This window comes from Saccostrea cucullata, unplaced genomic scaffold, assembly GCF_032062105.1.
Source record: "Saccostrea cucullata isolate Sc308-1 unplaced genomic scaffold, CSIRO_AGI_Scuc_v1 ctg2139, whole genome shotgun sequence".
Classification (NCBI taxonomy): Eukaryota; Metazoa; Mollusca; class Bivalvia; order Ostreida; family Ostreidae; genus Saccostrea; species Saccostrea cuccullata.
The window spans coordinates 136715-155536 of record NW_026926647.1 but is presented as its reverse complement, the minus strand read 5'-3'; the positions used below and the strand labels follow the sequence as shown (position 1 = coordinate 155536).

General features: G+C 33.5%; 1 protein-coding gene across 1 annotated transcript; it reads left to right on the top strand.

Annotated features, from left to right (window-relative positions):
- Positions 1 to 198: 198 nt before the first annotated feature.
- Positions 199 to 11140, top strand: LOC134272309 (uncharacterized). The gene is made up of 9 exons (XM_062754557.1): positions 199 to 267; positions 2094 to 3108; positions 6317 to 6420; positions 7254 to 7386; positions 7798 to 7879; positions 8375 to 8465; positions 8918 to 9066; positions 9575 to 9719; positions 10627 to 11140. Exons 1-9 carry the CDS (start codon positions 212 to 214, stop codon positions 10778 to 10780), a joined length of 1929 nt encoding a protein of 642 aa, XP_062610541.1. The 5' UTR covers positions 199 to 211; the 3' UTR covers positions 10781 to 11140.
- The last annotated feature ends 7682 nt before the right edge of the window (positions 11141 to 18822 follow it).

Sequence of the window (18822 nt, the reverse complement as noted above, 5' to 3'; positions counted from 1 at the left end):
TTTTCCACTGGTTAGATATAATATTATGATGCATTTATCTATTAATCGATTTAAAATTCAAATATTATATAAGTTTAAATTTTAGGCTTTTTAACAGAACTGGGATACTTTTTCACATCAACAAATTACTAGTAGATAGTTCAGTGTACGGGAAGTTATTTTTATCCAATGAAATTGCTCCTTGGGTGTGTCTCCGTATTTATGACGAAAGATGACAGAAGAAGGCACCGTTGGTGAACGGGAAAAGAAGATGGATCTAGTTCAAAGGTAAAGATCATTTTCTCCGAACCTTGGATGATAAATGAGACACATTAAACACTTACATTTGATTCTTTTTAATCAATGAATGTGTGTAAGTGAGGTCAAAACGTTTGCAATGTACATTACGAACAGCTGATTGAAGTTGGTCGTGTTGTTTATGCAAATTACTTTATTCTTGTCATGTCCAACATTTCAGTAATTGAAACTACTGGAGGTGCCTGTCATTGTTTAGTCAGTGGTTGGGTTAAAATGTTCTGAGCGCCATATGGGTTACATTTGAGAGGTAGTCATTTAATATTGTTATTGAGAAAATTAATTGAAAAAGTCCAATTATTTTGAATATTATACAGGAGATGTTAAACATTACTACATGATCAAGTCATGAACCATTCTAACATTTGACATAAAACACAGGGTCTGGGTGTTGAAAAATAAAATATTTTACGGTGTGACCATTGGGGCAAGCGCAGTTTTACCGTCAAAAACACACTTGAAACATTGATCAGCAACATCAAGTCGCAGGAGACACCTCGACTAGCTGTGCAGACATCACACGATGTATCGGATGTTCGTCATAGTTAACGGAGACAGCTGAGCATCTGGTTGAAACTATAAGCCTTATGCAATTTTTGACAAAAGACATATATAGAGTATTTTCTTGTTGCTTCTAAGATTTCTAAAAACTGAAAGCCTTTTATTTTTTTATGTTATTTATTTATTTGCCATTATCACATGGAATCCTAATAGCAAAGGAATTCTGAGAAGGTTTCACACAAAAATTTGCTTGACATTTGTATAGATATTTCATGCCTCTGTAAGTGTTCAGGGCTCTCGATTCTCTATATCTGGGGCCGATATTCGGCCTCGTTCCCAATGCTAAAAAGGTATCTTTTTTCCCAAAAGAAAGGTGTAAATTTCCCAATTTCCATAGCAAAATATTAATTAAAAAATAAAAGTCCCTGAAACTTAATCGCAAAAAACCCAAACGAAACACACTTGCAAATGAAAGTGAAACTGTACTACTATTTTGATAGTTCGCGCCAAATGCATTCGTAAACTGGTTCGGGGAACCAGGTAATTGTTTTTACAAAAATATGTACTAACTATGAGAGCAGAGTATCTTGTCATGTAGTTTCAACAAAAAACATCGTATGGGTTTCAAAAATAGACATTTCATTTAAACATTAGTAAGCTGCACCTAGAAACATTTACATACCCAAGCTTCGGCATGTTCAGTCTCGCGCTGTATTCAATTGGTAAGCAAAGTTGTCCATGTGATCGAGGAAATTCGTGACTACTTGACTAGCGACTGTCACTCAGAAAGACTTATAACCGCAATTATCAACACTCAAAGATAGTAATGACAAAGCTAATGTACTTTTATAAATAGCCTACGTACCCATGTTTGTTCTGTTTAACTGTTTATTCAAAACCAGAGTTAAATTGATGACAAAATGCTAGAAAAGCAAAATTTGAGGATTTTTTTTAAAGAATTTTGGTTATCCAATTTTCCCAAAATGATGATAATTTTCCCAATATGAATGGCCCCGGCCCCAGTCCCAAAAAGTGGTGTGAGAGCCCTGGCGTTCTTACACTTTAGTCTATTGAGCTGACGCTGCGCTCACTATTATTTTGTAAGACACTTTATTCTGTACATATGTAGGGTTTGGTACAATAACATCATGATCATATGCACAGACAGCACAGTTCAAAATTTCTCTTTGATGAGATGTTGTAAGAGGTCAAAGTGTTCAGAGACTAGCCTTTTGAGTTGCTCATTGCAAAGACTTTAAAAAATGAAATTTAAAAAAAATGATATTTTCCATTTTCAGGCCATGCAGTGTTGATGACTCCTTTGAATTCATAGACTTCCCAGAAACAGAGAACAAAACCAAAGACCCCACCCAGGGGCCCCAACCTGAAAACTGTGTCAACTGTGCCACGTCAAACCTAAGCTCCGTTAATATCTCTAGTCAAAAAACCACAAACAGTATCTCAAAAGAAAGTTGTGAAAAATGTGAACATTCTAGTCAACCGAGTAATGTGCCAACATCAAAGAAGTCTGAAATATCAAAGCAAGACAGTGCATCATCTTCTTCATGTTCTTGTAACCAATCATCTTGCTCATGCCAAAACCATAATTCAAAAAACCAATCACCTTCCTCGTCACAAGAAAGTGAGAACGAAGGGGACCAATCAGAATGCTTGTGTTCAGACAATGAAACCAGAGGGAGGCTAGGTTCCTATACTGCCAAAAAACCACATTTTCTCAGAGTGAACTCTAAAGCCATCCCCTTTGATGATAACGAGTCACTCCCAACTCCAGTCAAGAGAAGAGGTGATCCGTTATCTCGCGAGATATTTGAGAAACTCTTTGACCAAGACGGTAGACTCGTAGACGAACATGCTTTCAGGAAATGCATATTCATGGGTGGAGTGGAACCAGACCTCCGGAAAAAAGCCTGGCAGTTTCTCTTTGGTCTCTACCCCTGTACTTCTACATCAAGGGAGCGTGAAGAATTACTTTTAGACTACATCATGAAGTATCATGAAATGAAGTCGCGCTGGAAGACCATGTTGGTTCTGAATGCCCACCCTGGGGCTACACTGTTACAACAGGGGCTGGTGGCCAGGTACCAAATCGAGGATCAGAATAACACGATTAGGAGCCCTGACCATAGCCCTGGGGATCATATCTCAGAGTTTGAGATGATGGAGAAGATGTTAATGGACGGGAAATTTAAGGCAGAGAAACCCGACTTCAAGGTCCTGTCCAGAAATTTCGACATTGACGTGTCGTCTCCCGAGATGCAACAGAAAATCGACTTTATGAAAATTCAGGCTCAGGTATACAGTCAGTGTATTTGCAATTTGTAATGTTATTTTGGATTTTTTATGCTTCTTTTGAGTGAATTTTTTGTTCAGATAGGTAGTGTGTCCTGAAGAAAATTCATTAAAAAAATTATTGTATGAAAATAGTTGTGATGGTTATAATGGTTAAGTGTTTTTTTTAATTTGCTTAATTAATGAAATATTTAAGATACATTTGATATGATTTTTAGCTCACCTCAACGAAGTTGGGGGAGCTTATGTAATACCCTCGGCGTCGGCGTCGGCGTCCCGGGTTAAGGTTAAGTTTTTTGGAGCAGTTTTCTTTTTAAGTACTTCTATGTCCTATATTGATTAGACATGCATGGAAGATGGTTCTAGTGTGTTTCATTGTACCAGTCAAAGTTTCAGATGCTGCAATTTTAGCAAAGGAATGACCAGGTTAATGTTTTTGGAGCAGGTTAACATTTTTGGTGCAGTTTTTGGTGTAGGTTTCATTTCCAAGTAACTATAAGCCCTATGTTAACCAAACTTGCATGGATGATACATCTAAGGATGCATACTACCGGGCTTGCTTCGGATGCTGAATCTGACCTACTTTTTCCGGTAGAGCGAACAGGTTAAAGTTATTTGGTGCAGGTTTCATTTCCAAGTATCTGTAAGTCCTATGTTGACCAAACTTGCATGGATAATACATCTAAGGATGGATACAATCAGGCTTGCTTCGGATGCTGAATCTGACCTACATTTTCCGGTTGAGTGAACAGGTTAAAGTTTTTGGTGCAGGTTTCATTTCCAAGTATCTGTAAGTCCTATGTTGACCAAACTTGCATGGATGATACATCTAAGGATGGATACTACCGGGCTTGCTTCGGATGCTGAATCTGACCTACATTTTCCGGTTGAGTGAACAGGTTAAAGTTTTTGGTGCAGGTTTCATTTCCAAGTAACTTAATAAGCCCTATGTTGACCAAACTTGCATGGATGATACATCTAAGGATGGATACTACCGGGCTTGCTTCGGATGCTGAATCTGACCTACATTTTCCAGTTGAGTGAACAGGTTAAAGTGTTTGGAGCAGGTTTCATTTGCAAGTAACTTTAAGCCCTATGTTGACCAAACTTGCATGGATGATAAATCTAAGGATGCACACTACCGGGCTTGCTTCGGATGCTGAATCTGACCTACATTTTCCGGTTGAGTGAACAAGTAAAAGTTTTTGGTGCAGGTTTCATTTCCAAGTAACTATGAGTTCTTTAATGACCAATCTTGCATGGATGATACATCTTAGGATGCATACTACCAGGCTTGCTTCGGATGCTGAATCTGACCTACATTTTGTGGATGATAGAAAATGTTAGTTTTTGATGTATGTTTCATTTCCAATTAACTATGAGCCTTATAATGTGCAAACTTGCATGGACAATACATCTAAGGATGGATACTACCGGGCTTGCTTCGGATGCTGAATTCGACATATATATTTTTCAGATAATAGACCAGGTTAAAGTTATGGTTGCAGGTCTTTTACCAAAAAACTTTAAGGCTTTTATAACATTGTATAAACCAAACTTGCACAAATGTTGCATCAAGAGATGAAAACTCAAATTTGCTTTAGATGCTGAATTACATTTTCATGAAGAAGAACTACTTTCAATTTTTTATGTTGGTCTACTTCAAAGTATCAGATCAAAATTGCTTAGATATTTTCATTTTTGGAATGTACATTTTTTGTTGGTTAATTGTGTGACTTTGCCTTATTTAAAGACAACATTCGTTGAGGTGAGCTCTGTAATCTCTGATTACCTATGTTTAATTAATTGTACAGTCATGTTATAAAGAACACAATGCCTATACACTCATGTGTACTTCAATTAATATATTGCCCCTCTTGAGAAGTTTTATACTTTTAACTTAACAAAAAATTTCAAACATAACAGATATGATTAAAATTGTGTATGCACCATCACTTCCTTTTTTTTTCAAGTACATTTTATTGTGTTCAAAAGAAGTTGTTAATATATTAAGCATTTCCTTAATTTATAAAGGAAACTCTTTAAATTATATGATTTTAATCATGCTAATTGAGCCTGCATGTTTCCAATTTATAATTTTAGTATAAACCACTTAAACCAGCAATTTTAGTCTCATTAGATAACATACCTCAAAGAAAGCATCACACAATGAACAAATCATGAACTGTTAATTAATACATCTTTGCCTAATAAAACAAAACCACTGAACGGTTGATAAAGTTGATAAAGTGTAAAGACAGTATGTTTGCATCCTTTATTCTGTTTTCTTAAGAAAGACGTTCTTGCTTGCGCGTGATACTGCGTGAACAATGCATGCAATGTTTCATTTTTAACATTATGGGAATTGGGCATTATTTTGACAAGAAAGTCTTTGTCATATAATAATGAGCATGTTTAGTATAAAACTATAGGTAATTATTACTAGATTGGTTTATCTTCATGATCATGTAGGCTAGCTGGAATCTGGAACAATTGTTTGTATTTCTAAGAATCTTAGATTTATAAATGGTATTGTTTCTTTCTGAAAGATAATTCTCAATTTTTTTTCAACATGTTCAATGTAATCTGAAATTTGTAGATTTTTTTTAACCTGCTCTAGATCATGTAGATAGAAAGATAGGCACTTATTTATTATTTGCTGCTTTCCGAAGATTTTTATTGAAAAAGCTAGACTACTTAATTCTTATATGCTCAGAAATCACTGCTATTTAAGTTTATAAGCACAATTTTGAAATATATTTATCATGTACATGTAACTTATTTTTGTAAGTAAATTGGTCAAAAAATTTTTAGAACAGTGAGCTTTTGGTAGATACCTATTTCATGGGGATACAGCAGACAGTATAGGGTCAAATTCAGGGACATAACATCATTTTGAAAGGGGTTTGGGAGCAGAGCAAAGATATTCAACTTACCAAAATCCAACTTTTTCAGTACTAAATTTATTACCCCCTTACCCTGGGCCCCCACCCCTTCAATGCTATGTGTCTAGACCATGATTATATACCGCCGTGGTAATGCACCATCTTCGCTGGCCAAGGGTTTTCGGTCCACTCCGCTCCCCATTATGGGTAGCAGAGTGGACGGAAAACCCTTGGCTAGTAGCGAAGATGATAATGAACAGAAATAACACAATTTTTTAATTTTGTCATGTTTATTGAAAATTTATCCACCCTACTGTATTTTGTAGGTATATGTGAATAGACAGAAGATAAGTGTGAAGAATTTGTTGGACCATCTCCGTGTTATTGACAAAGACGTCCCACGGACCGATAGAGACTTAGAATACTTCAAGTCAGTATTTCAGTTAAACAGAAAAATTACTTATTTACTGTAGAAGCACAAGTTTTCGTGGGGATAAAATATCATTTATTTGTCATCATAAATAGTTTTGTAAGCATGTAATTTCGTTGTTTTGAAAGTAAACCTATTCCATATATAGTCATCATGGTCATATAAAAATTTCATGTGGGATTTAATTTCGTTGATAATTGTTAACAATGAAATAAATGAAATTAAATCCCCCTTGAATATTTGTGCTTTTACAGTAATTCAATTCCCATGGACAAATAGATTCCTGGTATACTTCAAGTCAGTAAACCAGTAGATGGTACAATTTTAAAATTAAGGCCATCATATAAAATATTTTGAATTTGTTCAAAGTATGCCCACATTTATATTTTTTTTAAAAACTGAATTACCTCATACTGAGAGGGACTTAGTAGAATAACTTCAAGTCTGTATTTTATCATAAGGAAAAATTCATTTCATTTAATTCCTGCATATAGATGTATAAATCAAGTCAGTATTTCAATAAAGTGGAAGAATTGATTCAAATTTCAGAATTAATGCAAAAATGATTCAAATTGATTTCCCTTTATGGCTATTCCATAACAAAATAAAAGCAAGTGGTATAAAGGCAGTTTCAAGCATTTAACACAGAGAATTCAACCTATACAATGTTTTCATTATAAATTATTTCAAATATAAAATAACCATCTTACTAGGATTCTGAAGGGAAAAAAGGTCTTATGATATTGAGCATGTTGAGAGATTGTAAAATGTAGCTTTTTGATATTTATTTGATATTTATTTGTATTCACTTTTTCCTTTGATTACTGTAACAGAGGAACAATGAATCCAAACTTGACAGTATTACGCAATATCCTATTGACCTTTGTGGCCTTCCATCCACAAATCGGGTACGCTCAGGGGATGAACGATATTCTGGCTCAGTTTCTGGTCGTCTTTGACTCCGAGGTTTGTAACATTTATTTTACTTTCAACGGCTCTTTTGTCATCTTGCACAACATCTGAATCCCTTCTAATTTCTTTGAATTCTGTCGATTTACTTTTTTTGATGGGGTTATAATTCCGCAGGATCAAGATTTTTGTTCGATCTGTCAGAAGAAAACTAGGCCTTTTTATGTCATATAATGAATGCAATTAAACATGTAATTAGTACGTTTACAAGTTCTTATCTGTTATAGAAAGATTTTTATTTGAAGAAAAAAATACCTGTCGAAGAAAAAAATGTCATACATAAGATTTAAGTATTGTAGAGGCCTGGGAAAAGCTGTGACATTTGAAATTGATAGTATAAATAAAGTACTTGAAATGCAATGATATAGTTGCCAGAATATAAGTGTACTTTCATTTGTACTATTTTAGGTGGAGGCCTATTGGTGCTTTACAAATTACCTACAGAAAATTCAGCATGAGTTTACAGAAGAAGGAATGGTCAGCAAAATAGGTAAACTATACTCTGTTGCTATAGGGAAGTTTACAAAGGAGGAGGGGGAAATGTCTGTAACTGGGTTGCCACTATTTTGATAGTTTACAGTACAATTTTATTACATTTTGTGTGTGTAAAGGGGGGACTAATAAATTTCAGTAACTAAATACATATGGTGATACTTCAAATTAATTTTAAATCTGACTTGCAAATATTTAAGTTTTAAGATGTCACTGAGTGTATGCAATATGTATACATGTAATAGCAAAATTTCATGACATGTCAATTTCATGTCAGTTAATACACTCTGAATTTATACTATAATGTACATTTCAATAATATCTGTGATTGATCAATATTAAATGCTATATTTATTCTTGACGTGTGATTGGTCTGTTGTAGAGTTGCTCATATTACTCCTACAGAAGATGGATCCTGCTCTGTTAGAGCATTTGTGATTGGTCAATTTTAAAATGCTATATTTATTCAGGACTTTTGATTGGTCTGTTGTAGAGTTGGTTGTATTACTGCTACAGGAGATGGATCCTGCTTTATTAGAGCATCTGAAGGCTAATGATCTTGGGGACCTGCTCTTCTGCCACAGGTAAAAACGTTATAAGAGTGTATTAAGTTACAATTCATAGCTGAGATGGTATAAGACATTTCAGGTGCAGGGCAATACACACATAAATTACATATAAGCCAGCCTCAAAGATATATTGCTTTTGGAAACCTGAGAAAAATCTTTTCTGTGTGCTGGGGGGGGGGAGGCTTGCTTCTATCATTGATAAGCACCAATGCAAGTGATGTCAGACTGATAAACCAAGATACCAAAATAAAATCCATAAATTGTTAAAATGTAGATTATGGAGAAAAAAACATCAATTGCTATGAATAAAAACAAATAATAAACTAATGACCACAATCCAAGTAAAATACTATTAAAAATGCATACTAGAAAGATAATCTTTATGTAAACTGCAATTCAATCTCTAGAATTCTGCAGCACTATATTATGTGAAAAATGACTGACAATTTTTCCTATACTTATTGTAGATGGCTGTTGCTGGGGTTTAAGCGCGAGTTCAGCTTTATGGAGTCCCTGAGATGTTTTGAGATACTGAGCAGCCATCATCTGGAGCTCACATCAATGGAGGCAGAGAAAACTCGAAGACTGGAACTCAAGAGAGAATTTGAAAGTCAAGGTCAGAGTTCAAGGTTTAGCTTCAGTGTAATAAAGAATTACTGTATACTGGGTTATTTTCGCCCCGTGTTATTTTCGCCCTTTTACACTTGCTTACAAATTTGTCTCATTTTAAATTCGCCCAGTCCCAGTTCTGTTTAAGAATTTATACTGTGTCCTTTGAATTCCCCCCATTTTAAATTCGCCCACTTGTGACAAGAGTTAAAGGGGCTGAAATAAAAGAACGCGAAAATTTCCCTGTATACAGTAGTCCTGATAATGTCATTTTTTGTCTCAGACAATAGTCAATAGTCAGGCTTATTTTACTTTAAGTTCTTCATTTAATCTGCTATTCTGAAGAAACCTTCACATACAATACTCTAGATATTCACATGGTCTTTCATTATGAAAAACCTAAATAAGAACCAAAACTTTTTAAAGTTTTGTTATTTTTAATCTAAATCTTTGCGAATATTTAAACTGTGATATTGATAAACTTTCTTTTGAATGAGGATTTTTTAACATTTAAGGTGGTGTGTCCAGATCTTCACTTCCATCTGATGTAGAGTTTCAGTACACCTTTGACCTCTTCATGTGTGTCGCCTTACTCCAGGAATGTAGGCCAGAACTAATGGAGTGTACAGACACGGCCGCTGTGTATTCTGTAATAAACAGGTAAAACATGGAGGTGTTCTGAATGGACATATTGTTCAAAAGGTAAACAGTAGAGGTGTTCTGAATTGACACCTTGTACAGTAGGTAAAGGATAGAGGTGTTATGAATACTGTAAATTCCTAAATATACACATGGAATTAATTATTGCATAATTTCACGAGAAGCACTACATGCAAAAAAATAAAATTACTAGCCGTTATTTTTAATCTAAATATCTGGAATTCAAATAAAATCTCTAGACCAACCGTCCATTCGCAAATTTTTTTTTCGCGATTTGACGTGGAAGAGCCTATTTGCGATAATAAGTACTCTCGAAAAATAAGGAATCTAACGTAGACATTCACCTTGTACAATGCATTTAATTATAGATAAGGACAGAAAGGTTCTGAAACAGTCGCTTCTCTTAAAGAGGAAGTTGGAGTAAAATGGGGTTACAGATAAAGAACAGGATCTTATTGGGTATTTGATAACAAAATGCAGTAACTGTTAAAAAAAAAAAAAAGGAAATGGTGAGGGCTTGGGGAGATATAATTTTATCAAAATCAGGAAAAAAGAAGGGTAATGGAATGAGAGAGTATTCCCAAGTGTTGAACTAGTTAGTTATCTATAAAAGAAACCAAAAAAATGAGAAAGCGTCTTGAAAATGTTAGTTGTAGGCTTTTCATATGCTTATTGGGCTTTGCATTTGCAGTATGAATTTGTTTTAAACAAGCATACATGCTAATTCAGCATGTTAAGTAAGAGAAAAAAAATGCTTGTATTGAATAATTATAAAAAACAAATGTTTCAAATTTTTTTTCCCAGATTTATTCACTAAATAGATAAATCTATTGTCTGAAATTGTCAGAATTTTCAAATACAAAAGAAGTATATCACAGTAAAATTAATCCAATATTTTTGTTAACAGTTTGAAGATAAACCTGGATGAGATCCTACTTAAGTCGGCAGAGCTGTTCTATATGTACTGTAAGAAGAGTGTGGAGGAGAGCTTTCTGATGGTGGACTCTCCTTCAGGCAGCCGGACCCCCACAATAAAACGGAGGGCCAGGTCAGATAGCTAGGGGGGCAAGGCAGGTCAGATAGTAAGGGGAGAAAAGGCAGGGGGCCAGGGCGATCAGAGGGTGAGGGCAGAACATGGGGCCAGGACCAGGATGCACAAGAACCAGCAGAGAAGAAGAACAAAACATAATTATATACTGTTTTCTGTTTCTTTTTTAAGAACCAGAGCAGAAAAGAAGGACAAGACCTACTTCTGTTTTGAAGTTTTCTACTTTAAGATGATAATAACTTAATGGTAGAAATTTGAGTGACTTGAACCTTTTATCATTGTAAGGTTTCAAAACGTTCTACTTTGATTTCACTGGTGCATCTTGCTTATTGCCAAAACTTATTTATTTAGTTAGATGGCATCTTGCTACGTATTGATGTGTTACAATGAATACCAAAAGAAATAACCTTTTAAGCTTATAAGCTTATAAATAGATTTCTTTTGTGGTAATTAGCAGAGTTTAAGTTGTTAATTTTTTTAAATTGATTGATGACAAAATATTCTGCCAGTAACCAAATGTTACTTGATTTTAAATCAAGGTTTATTTATGTACATGTATATAATTTTAGGACAGTTATCATAAACATTGTTAAAGGGTCCATAAAAAAGAAACAAATTTATAGTACATTGTATTTACTTGTCATGTTATTTCCTTTATTACCGTAAAGAAAGAAAGAAAAAAATCTTAGAAGTATTTCTAGTTCATTTTTTAAATTGCATCAATGGATATTTGTATTAACTATGTACACAGTCACAAATTTTCAGTGGAAATTTGACGAAAAATTTTTCTCATTAAACTTATTACACATATAAGGAGTGTCTTTAAGATATCCTCATAACTTTCTACCAGCAATTTGAACATAAAAAGAGATTCCGTGGAATTATGGCCGTGTGGATAAAAGTATGTCTACAGTATTTAGTTCTTTACAGTCTCTGTCAGTTTTATGTATCATAAAACATTTTTCTGAATTCTTTTGAAAATCAAAGATAATTTTTACATTCCAATTTTTTCAATAACGTTAATTTTTCGAAGGTAGAACAAAATATAAATTTATTAGGAATGACATCATTTTAAATTATGAACAGAATTATTTGAATGTATGGCAACAACATTTGAATTTTTTTATGTTGAAAAAAATCAGTACATTCTATTATAAATCAATTTAATATTTATGTAAATGAAAATTTTATGTATTTTCATAAAAATTTCATGCAAGATTTTTGTTTTTGTTTGTTTGTTTTTATTTTTGTAAGGGAAAAAAATCCTTATTATGTTTACATTTTTACAGAAATTTTAATTTAAAACATGATGTCAAGGTTGCCAAATGGACATGTAATAACACTCCATCTTTAATGAAAAATGTTCATTCATTCAAAACTGTAAATGTTGATGTATACATCTAAACTGTGAAATCACAAATTTTCGAAGGCCTGGGCTTTAATTTTCGTTGTTCTCAGGGTATTAAGAAACCTAGGAATTCATGTACACCATGAAATGTAGAATGTTACATAAATAACTACTTAACAATTCTTTATCCAATCAAATCTCCACGAACCAAGACTTTTTGCTCAAACCACAAAAAAAATTTATCCCATGAAAATATGTGATTTTACAGTACATGTATCAACAAATACATACACATGTACATGGAAGGTGTGTAAGGAAAGTCAAATTTGCATGTTAGTTATTTCTTTTAAACTGTTGTTTTACTTTATTTCTTTATGCAATTTGTGTTTTGTTTCATGTTAATCTAAAACCAAACGTAAATAATCTAATATTTACATTGTAAACTATTCAATATGTTGATCGTTGATTGTAATCTATATATTTATTAATAATATTAACATGCAGACTAGCACATCTAAAAATACCAATGGACTTATAAGTCTTTTAAACGTTTTCCTGCATGAAAATCTATGAATCACATCATATTTGTCAGAATTTAAATGAGCATTTTAACAATAAATGCAATTGAAAGCTAGTATTACCGTAGTTTGGAATGCATATTGAGCAAAAACCATATATGAAGACAGTATTGAAAGTTGCAAAAGTGAGGATACTTGCTTCAAGTGTTTGTTGCATTGTATTATAAACAGCATTTAAAATTTGCCAAAATTTTCTGTAAATTATAATTATATTGCTTCAAGTTTTTACATGCATGTAGTTGCTTCATATATATCCACAATTCAATTAGAGCAGTTTTTCATATGTGAACACAGAGGCACTTAACATTTTTTTTATTAGCCTTTCTTTTCACAAATAATTCCCACTTAAAATTTTTTAATTAGCTTTTCTATTCACAAATAATTAATTCCCCATACAAGTCAAGTATGACGAATTTTTGATTCGTGAAGAAAAAAAATTAGAATCGTCATGTGCCTGTTTGTGGACAGGATGTTCTGTCAAGATTGGTAGTTTTGACACACATCCTGATTCACATTACTGAATTTTGTTTCTGAATTTGTTTTCCTGTGTATAGATATGTATGTTTGTAGCAAATTACATTTGTACCACTGTCTTTCAATGTGCAGAGATTATTTTATGTTTTATTATAAATGAATTTTGCTGATAAGTTCATGATGGTATAATCAGAAAAGTTGATATTATAATAATTATTAAATAAATTTTAACTAATAAAGCAATGTTCAGAATTATCTCAGTCTGTTGTCTGCATTACATGTTGAAAGTATGTGTATACTTATGGGGGAAAACTGCATCAGTAAAGAAGAAGGTACCGTTTGGGTTTTATTGTGCCCTAAAAATTGAATCTTCTTAAAAACTTATGAAATAAGCTTTAACATGAGTTGTGTAGATGAATATAATAAATCATTAAAGAATATTCCTAAAATATATGCTTATGAAATACACTCGGCGTCGGCGTCCCAGGTCAAAGTTTTTGGTACAGTTTTCATTTCAAGTGTCCTACATGAGAAGATGTTTCTATGTACAGTGTTTCACTGTACCAACAAAGGTTTCAATTTCAGCTTTTTCATTTTCATATGCTACAATTTCAGCAAAGGAATGGCAAGAATGTTTTAGGGGTATGCGGATCTCATTTCTAAGTAACTAAGAGCCCTATGTTGATCAAACTTACATGGGTGATACATCTTAGAATGCACGCTACCAAGCTTGCTTGGGATGCTGGATCTAACCAACATTTTCCGGTTGAGTATAAAAAGTTAAGTTTTTGCCCTTTTTAGTCACTTTGAGTCCTATGTTGAGCAAACTTGCAAGAATGATTCATCATGGAGCTCACCTACATTTTCTGGATGAGTGAAAAGGCCAAAGTGTTTGGTGCAGGTTCCATTTCCAAGTAACAATAAGCCCTATGTTGACCCAGTTTACATGGGTGGTACATCTAAGGATGCACACTACCAACTGATCTGCCATCTGATTGTAAGGCAATGACGACACTTTGGTTGATTTCAAAGTTTATTGAATAAATCCAAATTGACAATTTCACCGTGATCGTATAGGATTATAATTAATCGTTTCTGAAAAAATGATGAGAACAGACCAATACGCTTTTTATATATATGTTCTAAGGAACCGTCCAAAAACAGAAAGAGCTCAAGACCGAACTCCCAATGAATGAATAAATAAAAGTAAAAAGAAATGATTCCCAAAAATAGAACAAGATGCGAAAAGAGAATTGATAATTTGCGAATATCAGAATAAGAACGAGAATGGGCCGGGACAAATCTTTGTTAAACTCAGTTTGTGAAATTTTTGGAAAATTCTTTGTTAAATTCAGTTGTTCTAAATTGCATTTGTGAAATTCATATATTTGGACTTGCAATAAATTCTAAACTTTAAACCTGACTTATCAATTGACAATTTATTACAGGGACTGAGCCCATAAATATTAGTAATGAGTATTTACCTGCATTTAAGGGTGGTGCCATGTTGGGGTTCACAGGTCAACGGACAGACCTACTGACAAAGCGTAGGTGGTGGTGGGTTAGCCAATGAAATGCATTTTTATATCCGGGACCATGGATACCCACTGAGCACAAAATACCCTGTTTTGGTCAGAAAAGAGCATTCCCGGTCTTATTCTCAAATTATCACTTCTCTCTTGCATTTTGTTTTTGGGAATCATTCTTTTGGACTTTTGCTTATTTATTTGTTGGGGAGTTCGGTTTCCGGCTCTTTGTATTGTGGACGGATCCTTTGAACATTATATCAGTGCATTGGTTTATACGGATCAAATTTCAAATTTCGAAAACGCTTACAAAAAACTATACGATCACAGTAAACTTGTAAATTGAATTAATAAACTTTTAAACCAATAAAAGTGTCCATTGGCTTACAGTTCTAGCCCTAAGCTCTTTTACTTATTTACTTCAAAGTTCCCAATTTTATTTCTCTTGTTCAAAAATCTTAATAGTACCATTGCATTTCCGTTCAAATTTTATTACTTATTATCGATTGTCTTGATTAGTCTATGCGGATCAATTTCATTACAAAATGATTTACCAAATTATAGTACATTGGAGCAACAACAAAATCCAATTTGTTTTAACAAGATAATAATAATTCATAAAAATAAAGTACGAGGGTTGATCCAAAAGTAATGTCACAGAGTCCATATCTTTTATATTTAGCGCAATATTATCAAATATGATATACCAAAAGATGCACAAATATAATTCTAATTAAACTTGAAATTTTCATTCAATAATGTTTATCTGAATTTATTTTATAGGTGTTTAAAACCTAGAACATAGGGGGTGTCGCCGCGTCACAACCGAACGTCACAAATTAAAGTTTATTTTTTTAAGGACAGAAAAGACAAACACATTTAAAAGCATCTTTTAAAAGTGCCTAATCAGAAAATATTTTAAAAGACAAAAATTTACATCATTTTCTAGTCTTAAGTTGAAAATTATATGACAACTGCTATTTTGTAATAAAAAACATCGTTGTTTTACTCAGGTGCATTGAAAAAAGGAAATGTCGAAATGAACAAAAAAGCCAAAACAAACTGTAATGCATTTCGCTTAAAAATGGAGAAATCGCCAGTACAGACAGTTACGTTGATTCACCAGACTCACAGGGGAAGGAATATAAATAAGAGACTTGTTTAGATGATTTCAGCGATTTTGGGTGGGTGGTGGGTCATTAATGCTAAGCAGATAACAAGACCGAAAGATGGGAGGACAGACGGATATGTTCAATGGTGTGTGATCAAAAAAGACAGACGATTAGAGCGATATGTGAAATTTTAAGTTGGTCTTATTCTACTGTTCAAAGAACTTTGACAGAAGAATTAATTATGGAAAGAGTGAGTATACGATGGGTACCAAGTTTTCTTTAAGAAAGTGAAATTCGTGAACGTGTTCGTGGATCTCAAATGTTTTTAATGAAATGAAGGGAGTGTTTAAATGTATCACGGCACGTATCCGTCATATGACGTAATTTAGGTGCGGCGACTACCATAATCGCACATTGTATAAAATTCGATATTTTGAAAAGTATAAATCACGTTGAATTGAAATTTTCAGGAAATGTAGATTTCATCAGTGTTATTTTTGTTATATTACGTCGACCGGTAGCGAGTTTATCGAAGTTGTGACATTACTTTTGGATCAACCCTCGTACTTTGCTAATAGTATAAGGTCACCAAATTTGATATACTTATAATATAAATTGATTCTGATTTAATCAACTTTTATTTCATTTTACTTTCACTACTACATGTAATAAGTAATCAAAGCACTAAAAGCACTCCTGGGAGTTGAACATGGTGTAAAATAAAATCTTTGATCGGGAGGTTAAGTGAGTGAACAATATCATTATTTCAAATACAGACAACTGTTTTAGATTTTTTGAGTTGCAACAATCTTGAAAAAGACATTCAGAGAACATTGCCTAGCAAAAAAAAAATGCATGAGCCATAATGCTTGCCTGCCTGCATTAGTCCTTTTCTTATACCCCCTGCTTGAAAAGCGAGGGAGGATATTTATTAATCGGGATTTCCGTCCATCTGTTTGTTACGCTTTAGGTATACCCATCTCTTATCCGCAACTCCTCTTACACCACTGAACGAAATTTTCATAGAATCTTTATTACATATTGCCGTTGTGTACCTTCTATTACTTTTTCATCCTACACCCCAGATAGCAGATTGTTATTGGACCTTTGTTGGGCCAACAATGCTCCTTATGTTGGGCCACCGTTTGTATTCAACATTGGGCCATCGGTAATTTGCTCATCGGCCCTTAATCAAACCGACGTGTTGGCTTATTGTTGGGCCAATGTAACAGTTAATATTGGGCCACTGTTGGGCCAATGTATTATTTCAATATTGGGCAAACGTCATTTTTGTACAATTGGGCCATTGTAAGCAGTTAATGTTGGGCCAACGGTAATTTGCTCATCGGCCCTTAATCAAACCAACTTGTTGGCTTATTGTTGGGCCAATGTAACAGTTAATATTGGGCCACTGTCGGGCCAATGTATTTTTTCAATGTTGGGCAAACGTCATTTTTGTACATTTGGGCCATTGTAAGCAATTAATGTTGGGCCAACGGTAATTTGCTCATCGGCCCTTAATCAGACCAACTTGTTGGCTTATTGCTGGACCAACGAACGGATATTATTGAGCCATTGTTGGGCCACTTATTCTTTCAATATTAGGCAAACATCATTTTTGGGCCAACGTTGGTTTGTATCTTATTAGCTCTCCATCATGACAACTCATTTGCTCTTCACTGGTTGGCCATTTGTCCTCAAAATTGACAAACAAATACATATATTAAGGTTATACTAGTTTTGTAGTACAGTTTAATGGTAAAAACCCTTTAATACTTTCTATATATGCTAGATTAATAGTTTAATACATATTCTCAATATATATCTCATAGCATTGATTAAAAAACTGAGGAAAAAGAAATCAAAATATAAAATTGAATTATAACATACTAGTATTTTATTGCTCAGTGCATGAAGAAAACATTAATAAAGAAATAAAAGTTGATGCTCACTTCAAGTGATAAATGTAGGGTTACATGACTGTATACTCCCTCTCTGATGTAAATTTATGCACAAGTTCAGTGAATTGCAGGTATCAATAAGAAGGTCCAACGAATAAACAAAGCCCCCCTGTTCTTAAAATAATACTAAAATGAATCCTGTCATTTTGTTTACTTACACAAAAAATGTTTCTGGCATCTGCATCGTGTTTGTAACCGACAAACAGACACAGAAAAGGGTAGAACTACAGGTTTGTCACAATATATAACAGAAAAAAGCTAGGCACTGCCACTTTCCATCTGATCCCTCTCTTAAGTCTTCTCTTCTCTCTCCCGAGTCTCCTCCTCCCCCTTCTTTTCTTCTCTGTCCGTTTCTTCCTCCCCCATCCCTGTCCTTGGCATACCTTAGCTATTCTTTGATTGTGTTCTGAATGTCTTTTTAGAATCTCCAGTAGCACTAAAATTGTAGTATTTGGTACTTAATACATTTGTTACTTCTCTCAGTAAAGAGTATACATACGATTAAATTTACAAGTATATCACTGTATGTTTAAGGTGTCAATTAAGGAATAACCGTCTTTTTTGTTTTATGGTGTGATTAAGTGATTAGCTTGCATGATGAAGGCATTTACGCATAACATTTCTACGCTTGATCATCATCATCATCACAACGATTTTGATTCAATGTTGCCCCATATAAAATTCATGTATAGAAAAGTCGTTACACTGAACAAATTTTAATTGAAAGAACCCAATTTATGTTTAGTACTGAATAAATTTAGTTTTAACTTCAACAAGTTCAACATTTTCAAAATGTTTGATCATGTGCTCGACGTTAAGTGTATATAAGTAAATTAAGTAATAGACTTCGGAAATGTATTTTACTAGTCACACATTTCAATCTAAATAAGGGGCAAATTATTTATTGTTTTAACTATTAAAACACATTTGTTATTTTATACTTTAATTTATTTTTCTTGTATAAAAACAAAACATTTAATCACTGATAATTTATTTTGTTTTGATAAATTATAAGAATTTTAACAAGCCTTGTAAATTCATTTTATCTAGCTTGTA